At 52.9% G+C, this 14,132-nt stretch overlaps 1 protein-coding gene across 1 annotated transcript in view; it reads right to left on the bottom strand.

Moving 5' to 3' along the window:
• Positions 1–6,340: 6,340 nt before the first annotated feature.
• LTO1 (LTO1 maturation factor of ABCE1) overlaps positions 6,341–14,132 on the bottom strand; it is a 67,414-nt gene continuing 59,622 nt past the window's right edge. Inside the window, exon 4 of the mRNA XM_070360198.1 lies at positions 6,341–6,670. Within this exon, the coding sequence (XP_070216299.1) occupies positions 6,529–6,670 (142 nt within the window). The 3' untranslated portion in view covers positions 6,341–6,528. The remainder of the gene's footprint in view (positions 6,671–14,132) is intronic.

The following is a 14,132-nucleotide window of genomic DNA, read 5'->3' as shown; positions in this document are numbered from 1 at the left end:
TCGGACAGCCCTGGGAAAGTGGCCAAGGGCACGGACCTCTGGAGCATGGCTCTCCCAGCCTCTGCCCGCGGTCCCCACCCACAGGGAAGGCAATGGGGAGCCTCCTCTGGCCACTGGGGTTGCCTCCTTGGCTCCACACTCCTGTCCAGCCTGCGGGGGCCGGGGTGGCCACGGTACCCCTTTAAGTGTCTTCTTGCCTCCTGGACTTTTAACCTGTGTCTCCTCAGCTGGATGTAGATTCCCAAAGGCAGGAACTGTGTCTCTGAGCCACTCGTCCTCCTAGGGGACAGCGTGGGGAAGTGGTCTCCAGGACAAGAATGAAGATGGAGGACTCGGCTGGTCCCAGAGACCTTGGAGAGTCATTAAAAGGCATAAAACAGAGGCTGACATCACGCAGTGGACTGTCAAGGGGGTGAATAGGAGAATGCGGGAAGCACTTAACGTGGAGCCAGGCAAACCCGCCACAGCCCCCTGCAACCCTCAGACCATCAGCATCCACCTGTCCTGGCCGACGGCCAGACCACCAAGGAGACCAAGATCCATCTGCTACCAGAAGAAGCCAGAGGTCCTTCCTTTAGTGGCAGCAGGCTGGCACCTCCAGCCCCGGGGAGCGGTGACCAGTGGAGGGGTAACGGGTACCTGCCAAGTCTGCTTAAAATTCGGGGACCCCGGAGTGGTCCTCACGTCTCCCTCCAGCCCTGAGGCCCGGCTAGCTTACAGCACAGCCTGGCCACCACACGGGTCCTCTCAGGACCACTGACTCAGCCCTCCACCAGCTTTATCAAAGACGTTTCCCTTCAATGACAAGTGGGCCCTAATGTGTCCCAGATCCGGCGACCACCAGACCCTAGGGAGGCAGGTGGGGGTGGGGCACAGAGCCAGCCTGCCCAGTGACTCTCCGACTTGGGGCCACCAGGTGAGGGGTGCTGTGACCGGCCTGGCCCTCTCCAGCACCTGGTTTTAACCACCATCCCCAGAGGCAAGGGACAGGCCCTGGCTCCACCTGGGGGTCCAGCTTCTGGGTCCCCTCCTCTGGGGCTGCAGTAGGAAGAGGACCTGTCAGGTTGGGCCTGAAACTGACCCCCCAGGTGAAGATGGAGGGGATGCTACCTGCGGGGCTGCCCACAGTCACCTCAATTCCTGCTGTGGTCTCAGATTCCGGCTGGGAAAGCCCAGCCCAGCCCCAGGCTCCAGCATGTGACTCTGAGTCTCCTCCAGGACTGGGTTCGGCTTGCACACAAATCCAGGTGCGTGGAGGCCACTCCCGCCTCCCAACCGGAAGCCCTGGTGATGGGAGAAGGGATGGGAGGCCCCCAGCATTGTGCCTTCTCTGCCTAGGCAGACTGATCACCTTGTCCTCTGTCCCTGGGACAGCATCTCTCCAAAGGGTGGTTCCAGCCCACAGCCTCTGTGAGCAGGATGAAGGCTGATTCACAAGATACATCAGTCTGCTCGGCTGCAGCAACAGTCCCACACACGGTCCCTAATCAACGGCATTTATTTCTCCCAGTCAGAGGCTGGAATCCCAGACCCAGGTGTGGGCACGGCTGGTCCTCCTGAGGCCTCTCTCCTGGGCGTGCAGACAGCCGCCTCCTCCCCCTGTCCTCACAGGGTCGTGCCTCTCTGTGTGTGTTTGTGTCCTGACCTCTTCCTATAAGGACCCCAGTCCTGTGGGATCAGGACCCACCCTAGTGACCTCATCTTAACTTGATCATCTGCAAAGACCTTGTTTCCGACTAAGGCCACACCCAGGTCCTGAGGGTTATGACCCCCACATCTTCTGGGGGACACAGGTCTGTGCAAAGCACAGCCTAAAGTAGATGGACTCTACGGGTCCGTCCCTCCAGGCCAGGAGATGCACTGCCCCGCACCCACCCCGGGGAAGCTGAGCAGGAAGCAGGCCCTGCCCTTGCACTTGCCCGTGCCCTTGTGGGTGAGGGAGCCATGCAGGATTCTTCCTCTCGCCTGCTGGTCGCTCCAGGCAGATGCAACCAGAGGCCAAGTGTGCAGAACTGACCACACCTGGCCAGAATTTTTTCAATTGTTTACTACTGTTGTCCCTGAGTCAGGAAGATCCCCCTGGAGGAGGGCATGACAACCCCGTCCAGTATTCTCGCCTGGAGAATCCCATGGACAGAGGAGCCTGGCGGGCCTCAGTGCCTGGGGCCACACAGAGCCGGACACGACTGAGTGACAGACGCTTGTACTTGTTGTTATCGTGATGCAGCCACCGTTCCTCTGTTCAGAAAAGAAACAGCCTCGAGCCCCTGTCACTTCTGATCTTGGCGTAAGTACAGGTGTCCCTCAGCTGTGAGCACTGGGCCCTGCCCCTGGCACCTGCCCCTGGCACCGTGGGCAAACACCCACTGAGTCCTGGTCTGACAGAGAACTTCCCCAGGAGTCCGACCAGGGAGATGGGACCTTTTCAACAGGTCACCTGAGTCCCACAGCCCTGACCCTCAGCTTGGATGACCATCCCACCCCGACGAGGAGCTTCAGAAAGGAAGACTGCGACTCTCCTCCCCCGGCAGCACAGCCCTCCTCGTTCCTGCTGGGGGGCCACCAGTGGCCCCCAGTCACAGTCCCAGCGTCAAGTCTGGGAAGCTCTGGTCAGTGGTTACTCATCCCCCTCGCCAGGCCCTGAGGGCCACTGGCTGGACAGTGAGGTGTTCACAGGTGGGGTTTATACCCTGTGGTTCAGCCCCTCCACATGGAGGGGAGAAGTAGGTACTGGAAACCTTGAGGGTGGGGCTTAGGAAGATATCTGTGTCCACCTGGTCAAAGCCTGCAGGGACCTCTGGACCCCTGGACTCTCTTGGGACTCACAGGCAGGCGGAAGTGGGGGGCACTGCCCCTCTGCCCAGAGAAGCACCCTGGACTCCAGGCCCAGGAGCCAGAGGCCTTGGGGACTGGCTGGTCGTGGAGGGGCCCCAAAGCATGCCCACCCCAACCACTGGTCTCCTGCAACCAGAGACGAAGACCCTGGTGGAGAAGCCAGGGCGGCAGCCAGCCTCCGAGCCGGCCTGGGGGCCCGGGGGCTGCCTGGCGTTTGTGCTTTTGTGTAGGTCCCTCCCATGGAGAGCAGGATGTGCTGGAGAGGCCGGGTCCTCCCTGGGATCCTCTCCCCAGGGCAGCCGGCCGCCACATTGTGAGGATGCTCGCGCAGCCTGTGGGGAGGCTCGGGATGAGGACATGAGGCTCCTGGAGGTGGCTCCCCCGGCCCCGCCAAGCCTTCAGATGAGGACGCTCCAGCCACACCTCAAGTACAATCTCACGACAGACCCGGGGTCAGGGCCACTCACCTGGAGCCCCTCCCCAGTTCCTCCCCCTCAGGAACTGGGAGAACGAAAGCGTACTCCTGCCTTCAGACGCTGCGCTTGAGGGGTCCTTTGTTACGCAGCACTAGGGAACTGACGGGCTTCCCTGGTGACTCAGGGGTAAAGAATCTGCCTGCCAATGCAGGAGATGCTGGTTCGATCCCTGGATCAGGAAGATCCCCTGGAGGAGGAAATGGCAACCCACTCCTGTATTCTGGCCTGGGAAATCCCATGGACGGAGGAGCCTGGCGGGTCACAAAGAGTCAGACAAGACTTAGCGACTAAACAACAGCAACAAAAGGTAACTGATACCCGCAGCGAGGTTTACAAGCTTGGGATCAGGGAGTGAAGTCTGGAGGCTTGGAGGCTCTGGTCAATTCAGCTGTACAGCCCTGGGTCCTGGCCCGGAGGCGGGCACCCACAGCCAAGGTTCCCAGAGGAAGCCGCAAGTTATGAAACAGGATCTCAGGCAGGGCAAAATGCTCAGAGAGGACAGAAAGAGCAGTGACTGGGCATCTATGCCCCTCCTTCACCGCCTGCCAGCGTGGACAATTCCAGTGAGGTCAGCCAAGCCAAGACCCAGGTCTTAGACCCCAGGTCTAGTGCTATGACCATCCAAAGTTATATCTGATTATATTTGACAGCTGGTTGTTACCAAGTCACTGGCTCACTCCAGCTAGGCACTGGAGAATAAATCCCATTTTCCAGAGTTGAAAACTGAGAACAGAACAGTTAATTAAGTACCTAGAAGTGAGAGACAGAGACAGGTGTTCCTGGGCGTCTGGGTGCGGTGGAAGTGCAGCAAGGTCGGGGGGACCAAAGTGCCTTCCTCCACCCGAGGCACATCGCTCCCTGCGTGAGAGGACCTCGGCCAACCTGCATGACTTCAGCTTCCCCCAGATGTAGGTCCCGGGAGAGACCGAGCCAGCCGGTCCCAGGTCCCACATCCTCAGCATCTGCCTGCAGGCATCTACGCAAGGCGAAGAGGAACGGCTGACCACAGGCAAGGAAACGGGTTAAAGAGGCTGGAGATGGATGTGGAGATGCTCATTCAAACTGAAAGAGCAAAACAAATACTGTGTAATAATGCATGTATGTGGAATCTAGAAAAAAGTACAGAAGATCTTACTTGCAAAACAGAAATAGAGACACAGATGTAGCGAACAAACGAATGGACACTGAGAAGGGAAAGGGGGGGATGGGATTAATTGGGACTGACATATATATGCTATTGATATTGTTGCTGCTGCTGCTGCTGCTGCTGCTGCTAAGTCGCTTCAGTCATGTCCGACTCGGTGCGACCCCATAGACAGCAGCCCACCAGGCTTCCCCGTCCCTGGGATTCTCCAGGCAAGAACACTGGAGTGGGTTGCCATTTCCTTCTCCAATGCATGAAAGTGAAAAGTGAAAGTGAAGTCGCTCAGTCGGGTCCGACTCTAGTGACCCATGGACTGCAGCCTACCAGGCTCCTCCGTCCATGGGATTTTCCAGGCAAAAGTCCTGGAGTGGGGTGCCATTGCCTTCTCCTGATACTGTTACTAATAGATGACTAATGAGAATCCACCGCACAGCCCTGGGAACTCTCCGCAATGCTCTGTGTGACCTAAATGGGAAGGAAATTAAAGAAGAGGGGATGCACACATACGTACAGCCGATTCATGTGGCTGTACAGCGGAAACTAACACAGCGTCGTACAGCAGCTGTACTCAACTAAAAATTAATTTAAAAAAAGGAGAACCTGGAGATGCCAAGAAGGGCTGGGTTCAGCCCACCCTGCAGGGGTGTGAGCAGCCCTGCCGAAGGGGTCCCAGGCGACCGTGATGCGCCGGCTCTCAGTGGCGGTGGACGCCTCCCTCGGAGTTCCCAGTCCTCCACCTTCCACACACCTCTGCCTCTTGAAACGAGATCCCCTAGGCCATCTAAGCCTTCAGATGCCTGTAATTCCTTGGCTAATGCTTAGCTTAATTAAGACATTGACTTTAATGGCATTCTCACCGATTACTTTACGAAATGGCAGGTCTGTAAGAGGATATTTCCTGGTGAGCGGGGATATCGGGATGAAATCTCCAAGTCATCATTTCAACACAGGAAGTTATCGGCTACCTGGGGCAGCGCTGGCCCGGCCACACAATTGGCCCGCTGTTCCGAGCGTTATTTAAGAGGCTGAGGCATCTACGTCCCCCAGCAGCCAGTGAGGGGGGAGAAAGGATCAGTTGAGGAGGTTAGCTCTGCCTATGAGCCTTCTCGATGTTTGCTTTGCTTTGATGCAAAGGAAAAGTAAGCGCTATATGTTTGAACCCGTGGCTTTATCTTTGCCAGACTTCTGTCGTGCCTTCTGGTCGACTTTAAAAAAAAAGTCGTCTTAGGTTCAACTTGCATTTCTCCCTTTCTTTCTTTGTCTGTCTTGATTCCCTTTAGTTTTTAAAAAAAATAAACAGCATATTTTCATAACATTAAGAGACCAGAATGTTTGAAACTCAGCGGTCCCTCAGGAATGAGGCCACCACGCAATTGCTATTAGAACGCAGGAATCCACTAACATCTACAGGCACACCAGCCATCCACCTGATGGTTAGGACTGGGGGACAGGGGGACGGGAGACTGTTCTGTAAGGAATCAAATGCACGGTTTCTCAGATGACTCTAACAGGAGGGGGTCTACCGCTTTGTTCAGGATAGAATCCCTTTTATTTTTTTGGCCATGTTACAAGCCATGTGGGATCTTAGACCCCCGACCAGAGATGGAGCCCATGTCCCTGCTGCAGTGGAAGCCCAGAATCCTAACCACTGGACCTTCAGGGCAGTCCCCACATCATGTCCTCTTTTTCAGCCTGCAGCTCCGTTGCCAGAAAGAACAGTCTGATGGGAGCAGAAAGTGAATACGTCCCCAAGCTGACCTATGGGAGTGCGTGAGGGGGCTCTTCCAGGGTCCCTGTCCATCATCAAAACAGGAGCCCTGTCAGAGCTGGGCTAGCAGCCCCCCACCTGCTCTCCATCCCCGGAGTTCCAGATGGATTCAGCAAGAGGACGCATCAGTGGTTCGTGTCCTTTATTGACCAGACAGGCATTGAGCGTCCATAGCAGGAAGAGGCGCTGCTGAGAAGGCTCAGAACACTGCTCGTGAATCTCACAGGATGTCGGCTTTGGAGAGGGTGGTTCCCAAGGCAGATCTCACCACGTGAACCTCTCCCTGCCTGCGCTCGGTGCCAGATTCAGACACAGCACCACTCCTGCGTGCTCAAGCACGTGACCATCCTCCAGCAGGCGGTGATGATGGTGACGAAATCAGGAGGGCTTCCCTCAAACCCACAGTGGATGGAGCTGGCCACGGAGGACAGGACCACCTCCAACAAACTGGGGAGGAAGAAAGCCTGCCATTAGTCATCCTCCTCCTCACTCTGCATACCCCTGGGCTCCACGCCCCACGAGGAGGAAGGACCTTGCCCCCTCCCCCACGGCTGACGCTGTCCAACTTCTCACTTCCTTGGCTTCTGGGCAGCGAGCTCCTCTGCAAAGATGCACAGTCCTCTTATATACCCAGTCCCCTCGGATTTATTCATCAGGTTGAAATCACCTCTTTTTTTCCTTTTCCTTTATAGGATTCAGAGTTATGTTGTTTATTCTAAAGGTTAAAAAGAAATCAAGATCATGAAAAGTTTATAAAAAGCAATCAACTCTGTGATGTTTAACATAATTTCCATAGCTCAAAAGCCACTCAGAAGACCTTTAGAATCCAAAAGCAAAGAATGAGAAATCACCTCTTTTTAATAAAAGCCCAAGGAGAGGCAATGGAAGTAGCTCTCTGAATGCAGAAGTTGGTCCAGGGCTGGCCCACATGGGTTTTCTCATAGCCCCTCTTGCAGATGGCATCATAACCCAGTTGACATGAGTCTGAGCAAACTCCTAGAGATAGTGAAGGATAGGGAAGCCTGGCATGCTGCAGTCCATGGGATCACAAAGAGTCAGACACAACTTAGCAACTGAACAGCAACTCTTGCAGGGTCCCTGCCACGTGCCAGGCTGGGGGCGGGGGGCAGGCCAGAGAGACCAGGGGCAGCAGTGTAGCTTCATCCTCAATTTGCCCCCTTTCAGTAGCTCTGCCCACACCCCACCCTCACCACTGCAGACCTCCGTGGTCAACCCACAAACGCAGCCACTCTGTCCCCTCAAGCTCACTGCGCCTCTGGGAAGCGTGGGCACCCACTCGGGTCCCCCAGGAGCTCGGCTGCCAGGAGCACCTCCAGCCTCTGATGTTGGTTGTTCAGGCAGCTCCTGGTCCAGTTGTTGCTGCTGTTGTTGCTCAGTCGTGTCTGATTCTTTTCGACCCATGGACTGCAGCACACCAGGCCTCCCTGTCCTTCACTGTCTCCCAGAATTTGCTTAAATTCATATCCTTGAGTCAGTGATGCCATCCAACCATCTTATCCTCTGTAATCCTCTTCTCCTCCTGCCTTCAATCTTTCCCAGCATCAGGGTCTTTTCCAGTGAGTCAGCTCTTTGCATCAGGTGGCCAAAGTATTAGAGCTTCAGCTTCAGCCTCAGTCCTTCCAAAGAATACTCACGGTTGATATCCTTTAGGATTGACTGGTTTCATCTCTTTGCAGTCCAAGGGACTCTCGAGAGCCTTCTCTAGCACCACAGTTCGAAAGCACAGATTCATCAGTGCTCGGCCTTCTTTATGGTCTAGCTCTCACATCCATACTTGACTATGGGGAAAACCTTAGCTTTGACCTGGTCCTCAACCCCATGGGAGCCCTGGCTAAGAACATCACGCTTTGGCCATCCTGGGAAACCACAGCCAGTGTCCGGCTAACCTGGTGGGGGGTGTACAAAAAGCCCCCATGGTGGCCTCAAGAGGCATCAAGTCTATTGGTGCCTCATCTGACACCCCAGAGCTCCATGAGGGCCCAGGCTGAGGCCAGTCTCCGGCTGAGACCACCACCTCACTGAGGCTTGCCCCCTGCCCCATCCTGCCTCCTTCACTTCCTTTGAGAGACCTCCCTCAATAAATCACGTGGATCCCAGCCCTTACCTCAGGCTCTGCATCCGGGAAACCTGACCCAAGACCCTGCCCTTTTGTGTCTCTGGCTTTGCTGTCTCTATAACATCATGAAAGGACCACCTTCCCTTTGTCAGGGGCCAAATTGTCTCCCCCAAAGAGCCCTGTGTTGGGGTCCTGACCCAGCACCTCACGATGTGACTGTATCTGGAGCTGGGCCTTTCAAAAAGTGATTAAGGTAAAAATGAAGTCTTTTGGGCGGGCCCTAGTCTCATAGAGGTCTAGTGGCCTTATAAGAAGAGGCGGTCAGGACACAGACACACTCAGAGGGACGACCCTGTGAGGACACGGGCAGGAGATGGCCGTCTGCACGCCCAGGATGGGGCCTCAGGAGGACCAGCCCCACCCACACCCGGGTCTGGGGTTCCAGCCTGCAGCCCCTCTGGCTGAGGTGCTTTGTGACAGCAGCCTGAATAAACTCACAGAGTCTTCCTCTCACTGAGTTTCCATTTATCCTTCAGAACCCATCTGAAATCTCATCCTAGTTTCTCTGAGACAGAAGAAATCATTTATCCGAAACGTTTTCGTGCTTCTGTGCGTGTGTCAGTGTGCGCTCAGTTGCTTCAGTTTTGTCTGACTCTTTGTGACCCCAGGGACTGTAGCCCACCAGGCTCCTCTGTCCATGGGATTCTGTAGGCATGAGTGGGTTGCCCTTTCCTCCTCCAGGGGATCTTCCTGACCCAGGGATCAAACCCGCATCTCCTGTGTCACCTGCATTGCAGGTGGATTCTTTACTACTGAGCCACTGGGGAAGCCCACCTCTCTTTATGTATATATATGCACATATATACATTATATATACATGCACATATATCTTGTCCTCACTTGCGTTACAGTAGTCACATACACTCCTCTCCCTCCCAGTGCAGATTTTGTGATTTAATTTATCCATCCATCCACCCTAGTAAATTCTCCATCCATGTCTGTCGAGCTAAAACGGCCTGGGATTGAGTTTCTCGAGTCCCCAGGCCAGCCACCTCCCTCCTCCCCCGCCGCCCAGCGCAGGGGCACCCCTGATGGTATCACAGACCTACACGAGGTGCAGGACAGGCTCAAACACCGGCTCCATTCAGACGGCCCTAGGGACACAGGCTGGAAACTTAAATTTCTTCCCATGCGGCCCAAGTCTTCCTGGGAAGTCGCTGACTGAACACACCTCGCCGGATAGATTAGAGATGAAACTGAGCGGCCGGATCGGTCTCGGTTTCCCGGGGGGCCCCTAATCTGCAGGGCCGGCTTCCCTCGACATCGCCCGCAGGAGTGCGGCTGCTGGGCGGCTCACCCAGAGGTCGGCTGTCCGATATGGCCGAGCCAAAGCTATCTGTTAGGCAGACAACCTGTGTGTGTGTCAGGATCCGCAACCATCATCCTTGATGCTGGGTTTTTTCTTCCTCGTTGAAATGGATCTTTTGAGAGCCAGTCAAGGGGAAAGAATGTGGAAGGATGGAGTGCAGTGGGGTACCTCCATGAAAGAGGCGCTTGATTATATGGGAAACATTAAAAACAGGGAGTTTTCCCTTTTACCACTCATTTCCTTCAGTTACCTATAAATTTCACTGTCAGAGAAACTACCCATCTGTTTTCCTGAAGAAGCGGGTAGAAAACATCCAGAGTGCAGCATATTTACCACAAATGTTCTCCATTGTCAGGAGCTGAGTTTTTGAAGTACATGTACATGCCTCTCTCCCTGCCCCCACCCCCCTAAGAATACTAAGAGCTGCTTTGCATAAGCCGCCGGTTGGGCAGACGGGGAAGGCGAATGCAAATATCATAGGATGGATTATGATCGCCCGGCCCTTGCCTTATGGACAATAGATTTCTCGACAGACCCAACATCAGCGACAGCCAGGTTGCATTTTCAAAAGGACTTTTGTGCATTTTTTTTTTTCTCCTTCTTAGTACTTAGGAGTCCCCGAAAAGACATCAAAACCTTTTAGTGCAGATATTCAGAATAAATGAAACTCTTTTTTTTTTTTTGCCCTTGTCGGTTGCCTTTGTAATAACGGTCTCCTTATGTGTTTGGATACTTATGTAACTTAAGATGAAAAGACATCTTATCGCCTCCAAGCAGAATGATGGGAAATTAGCGGCATACCTGCAACTCCAATTTGCCTGGGACAGAGTCCATTCCAGACCATGGGAAAGGGGCGCATTTGCTCCGTGGGATCAATCTCACGCCTTCCAATATTTCCATACAACGACTTTTCCTCAAAAGCATGTAAAAAAATACCTTGGCTAACTGGTTTTGTTAATGAACATGAGAGGAAGGTGGTCATGGAGAGCCACAGAGGGTTTGCCCAAGAATTTAAGTAACTGGTTTTGGAGTAGATTTGTTGAAATTTTCATGTCCCTCACTGATTTCGCGACATTAAAATGAACCAGGCAAGTCAGGGTGGAAAACAGAAAAGTCAAGATCAAAGTCTCCAAGCAAGTCGGCTCATCTTAAAGGGCCTCAGATGACCCTGCGATGAAATGGGTATAATTATACCCAGTACATCAGGTCGCTGTGAAGCTTAATGACAACCTGAAAGTGTTCTGAGATCCTCAGATGAAAATAGACCACAAACACAGTGTTATTACAGAATTCAAAAGGATGCTTTCCTTTCTGCAATAAAACGCCGTGGGCACCGTCTGAACTTTGTCCCTTCTGGCCCTGACAATTCCCTCCATGTCCGAGTCTTCACCACACCTGCTTCTCAACCCCTTTAAAGTCCTTTGATTTCTGTGGGCCTCTTCACATGCCCCAAGACAATGGTCTTTCATTATGAATACGCTCCTTAGCAACAGTCTCCAGGAAGGAAAAGATATCTCTGCTGCGCCCAGTGGATTCTTACTCATTTCTCCATCATCAACAGCATCATCCTGGGGGTGACTGTGGTACCCACCACACCTGACTTGGATTCTACCAGATCACAATGGCCTTTCTAAAGAGCAGCCAGGGAGAGGTCTTGGGTTTGCCTCTTTTATTTATTCTTTTTTGCTGTAATCAAGGAGAAAGACTTGACTGATCATAACTAAACTTGGTCTCTAATAAACGGATGCCTGCTACACATATTTTTGTTTCCCCTTTGGATCTGCCATCTTCAAATCACAATTTTCTTGTCCAGATTATGTCCATCGGCAAGAAAAATGGATGGAGGACCCTGTGAAGCCCCTGGGCTCACCAGTACATGAAGCAGTTACATAATCCTGCTAAGCCACTTTCTCAGGGGTATTATGTGCAGTTGAATATTTTTTATTTCTAGACACTGAATGCGCTGGAATGGAAAAGACCCTCATCTCCATGAGGTGGTCCCCTGCTATCCCCTCTTAGAGGAGGGAATGGCAATCCCCTCTTGCCTGGAGAATCCCATGGACAGAGGAGCCTGGAGGGCTACAGTCCATGGGGTTACAAAGAGTCAAACACACCTGAGAGACTAACACACGCTATCCCCTCCATCCAGAACACTTCACTCCTGATGGTCACCTGACTCCCTCCTCTTTCTCATCAGAGCTGCACACAATGCCTCCTGGCCTCTCTAGCTTCCCCCAACCCCACTGCCTGTCTCCCTCCACTGGCTCTTGGGATCTCTTGTTGTTCAGTCGCTCAGTTGTGTCCAACTCTTTGCAACTCCACGAACTGCAGCACGCCAGACTTCCCTGACTTTACCATCTCCCAGAGCTTGCTCAAACTCATGTCTGTTGAGTCTGTGGACGATGCCATCCAATCATCTCATTCTCTGTCACGCCCCTCTCCTTTCCTCAGTCTTTCCCAGCATCAGGATATTTTCTGATGAGTCAATTCTTTGTATCAGTGGCCAAAGGATTGGAGCTTCAGCTTCAGCATCAGTCCTTCCAATGAGTATTCAGGGTTGATTTCCTTTAGAATTGAACGGTTTGATCTCCTTGCTGTCCAGGGGATTCTCCAGAGTGTTTTCCAGCACCACAATTCAAAAGCATCAGTTCTTCAGCAGTCAACCTTCTTTATGGTCCAGCTCTCATGTCTAACCTTCATCTGTCAGTTTCCCCCCTCCATCGGACAGAGGATCAGCCCACAGAATGTTGACTTCCCAGCACTTCCAGATAGTGTGTGTGAGGGCTAAGCACACACCCATGGCAGTCCTCAGAGGAGCTTAGGGGCAGGAAGCAAGAGGCATGTTCAGCACGTACCTCCAGCGAGGCACCTGGTGTGGGGTGTGGGGGCTGCAGTGACAATGAGAAATGGCTCTCCTACTCCAGCCTTTGTTCTTGAACCCATGAATTTCAACTTTGGGGGTCACAGCACCATATCTGGCTATTGATTGGGTGCACTGATGGGTAGCTGAGTCGTTCACAGGATGCTCTTGTATTCTCCCAGCCTATCTGCTTCTGACTGATGAGAGTAGGTCCTAAGACCAGTAGACCACAAGGCTGTGTGTTCAGTGTGGTATCTCCCCAGCTGTAAAATGACTTCTCAATTCAAGGTGTGCAGTCAGACCTCGGGGATGGATTCTATAAGCCCTTTGATGGATGCTGGGAAGCACTGTGAGCAGAGGAAGCAAACCCATACCAAGAGTAATGGCAGTTCCAGAAAAGACAAACTGCTGTTCTACCCAGATTAGAAGGGCTTCCCTAGTGGATTAGCTGATAAAGAATCTGTCCGCAATGCAGGAAAGATGGGACTAGGGTTCAGTCCCTAGCTCAGAAAGATCCCCTGGAGAAGGGAACGGTTACCTCCTCCAGTATTCTTGCCTGGAGAATTCCAGATTAAAAGAGGGTGATGGACTCAACCTGCCGCTAAGGGGCCCACTGGTGCTCTCAAGGCAGGGTGTCACGTTGAAGGGTCATCATTTGTCTTGGTTGCTGAAAGTTTGGGTGTCCAGCATGGGTATTGGTGTCTATGGGCCACTTAACATGCCCCAAGACCATAGTCATTATTTCTGAACACTCTCGTAGTAACGTAATTTCCAGGAAGAAAGAGGTATCTTTGCTGTCTCCTGTGGATTCTTGTTCATTACTCCATCATCAATAGCATCATCTGGGGATGACTGTGGTCATTCAAAGAGAGCAGCCAAAGAGAGATTTGGGGTTCATCATCTTTGATTTATTCTTTTGTGCCATAACCAAGTAGAAAGACTGGCCATCATCTCCAGGACAGGTCATCCCACTGACCTGGTCCCTGCGGGCCTGAACTATGGGACAGGTCCTCTGAAGGCCAGTTGGCATCCACACACTTTTGCCCACTGCTGTAGGTCCATCTCCAAACTAAGTTGTTCCCGATCTCCTAATATTGTTCCTTTCAGGCTCCTATCCCATAAGACAAGCCGTTTGCCCATGTCCAGGCGTCTGTGGATTTTCCTGCTTCTGGGTACTTTTCTATGTACAGTGGATGGCCAGTGTGCTGCCTGCGGGATGCCCCCACCGCCCCTGCTGTCTTTCAGGGTTACTTCTCAGAGAGGACGTGATGCAAAAAGAGTCAGTCTTCAGCCAGCTCATGAGGGGCACTTCAGCTGCACAGCCACCTGGAGTGCCCTGGCCAGGTGCTCCAGCCCTGTTGGAACCTACTAGCAACTCACAAGCTGTTCTTCAAACTGCCAGTGGCTTCTATATTGTAGAGAGCACATCTTGGGGCTTCCCTGGCAGCCTAGTGGTTAAGACTCTGCACTTCCAACAGAGTGGGGCACAGGCTCAATTTCTGGTCAAGAAACTAAGATCCTGCATGCTGCACAGTATGGCCAAAAAAAAAAAAAGAAAAGAAAAATTTCTAGAAAGAGCATGTCTTCACTCAAGAACCCCATA

The sequence above is a fragment of the Bos mutus genome, chromosome 22, assembly GCF_027580195.1.
Source record: "Bos mutus isolate GX-2022 chromosome 22, NWIPB_WYAK_1.1, whole genome shotgun sequence".
NCBI lineage: Eukaryota > Metazoa > Chordata > Mammalia > Artiodactyla > Bovidae > Bos > Bos mutus.
The sequence above is the reverse complement of the archived record's forward strand: the minus strand, read 5'-3'. Positions and strand labels throughout refer to the sequence as shown.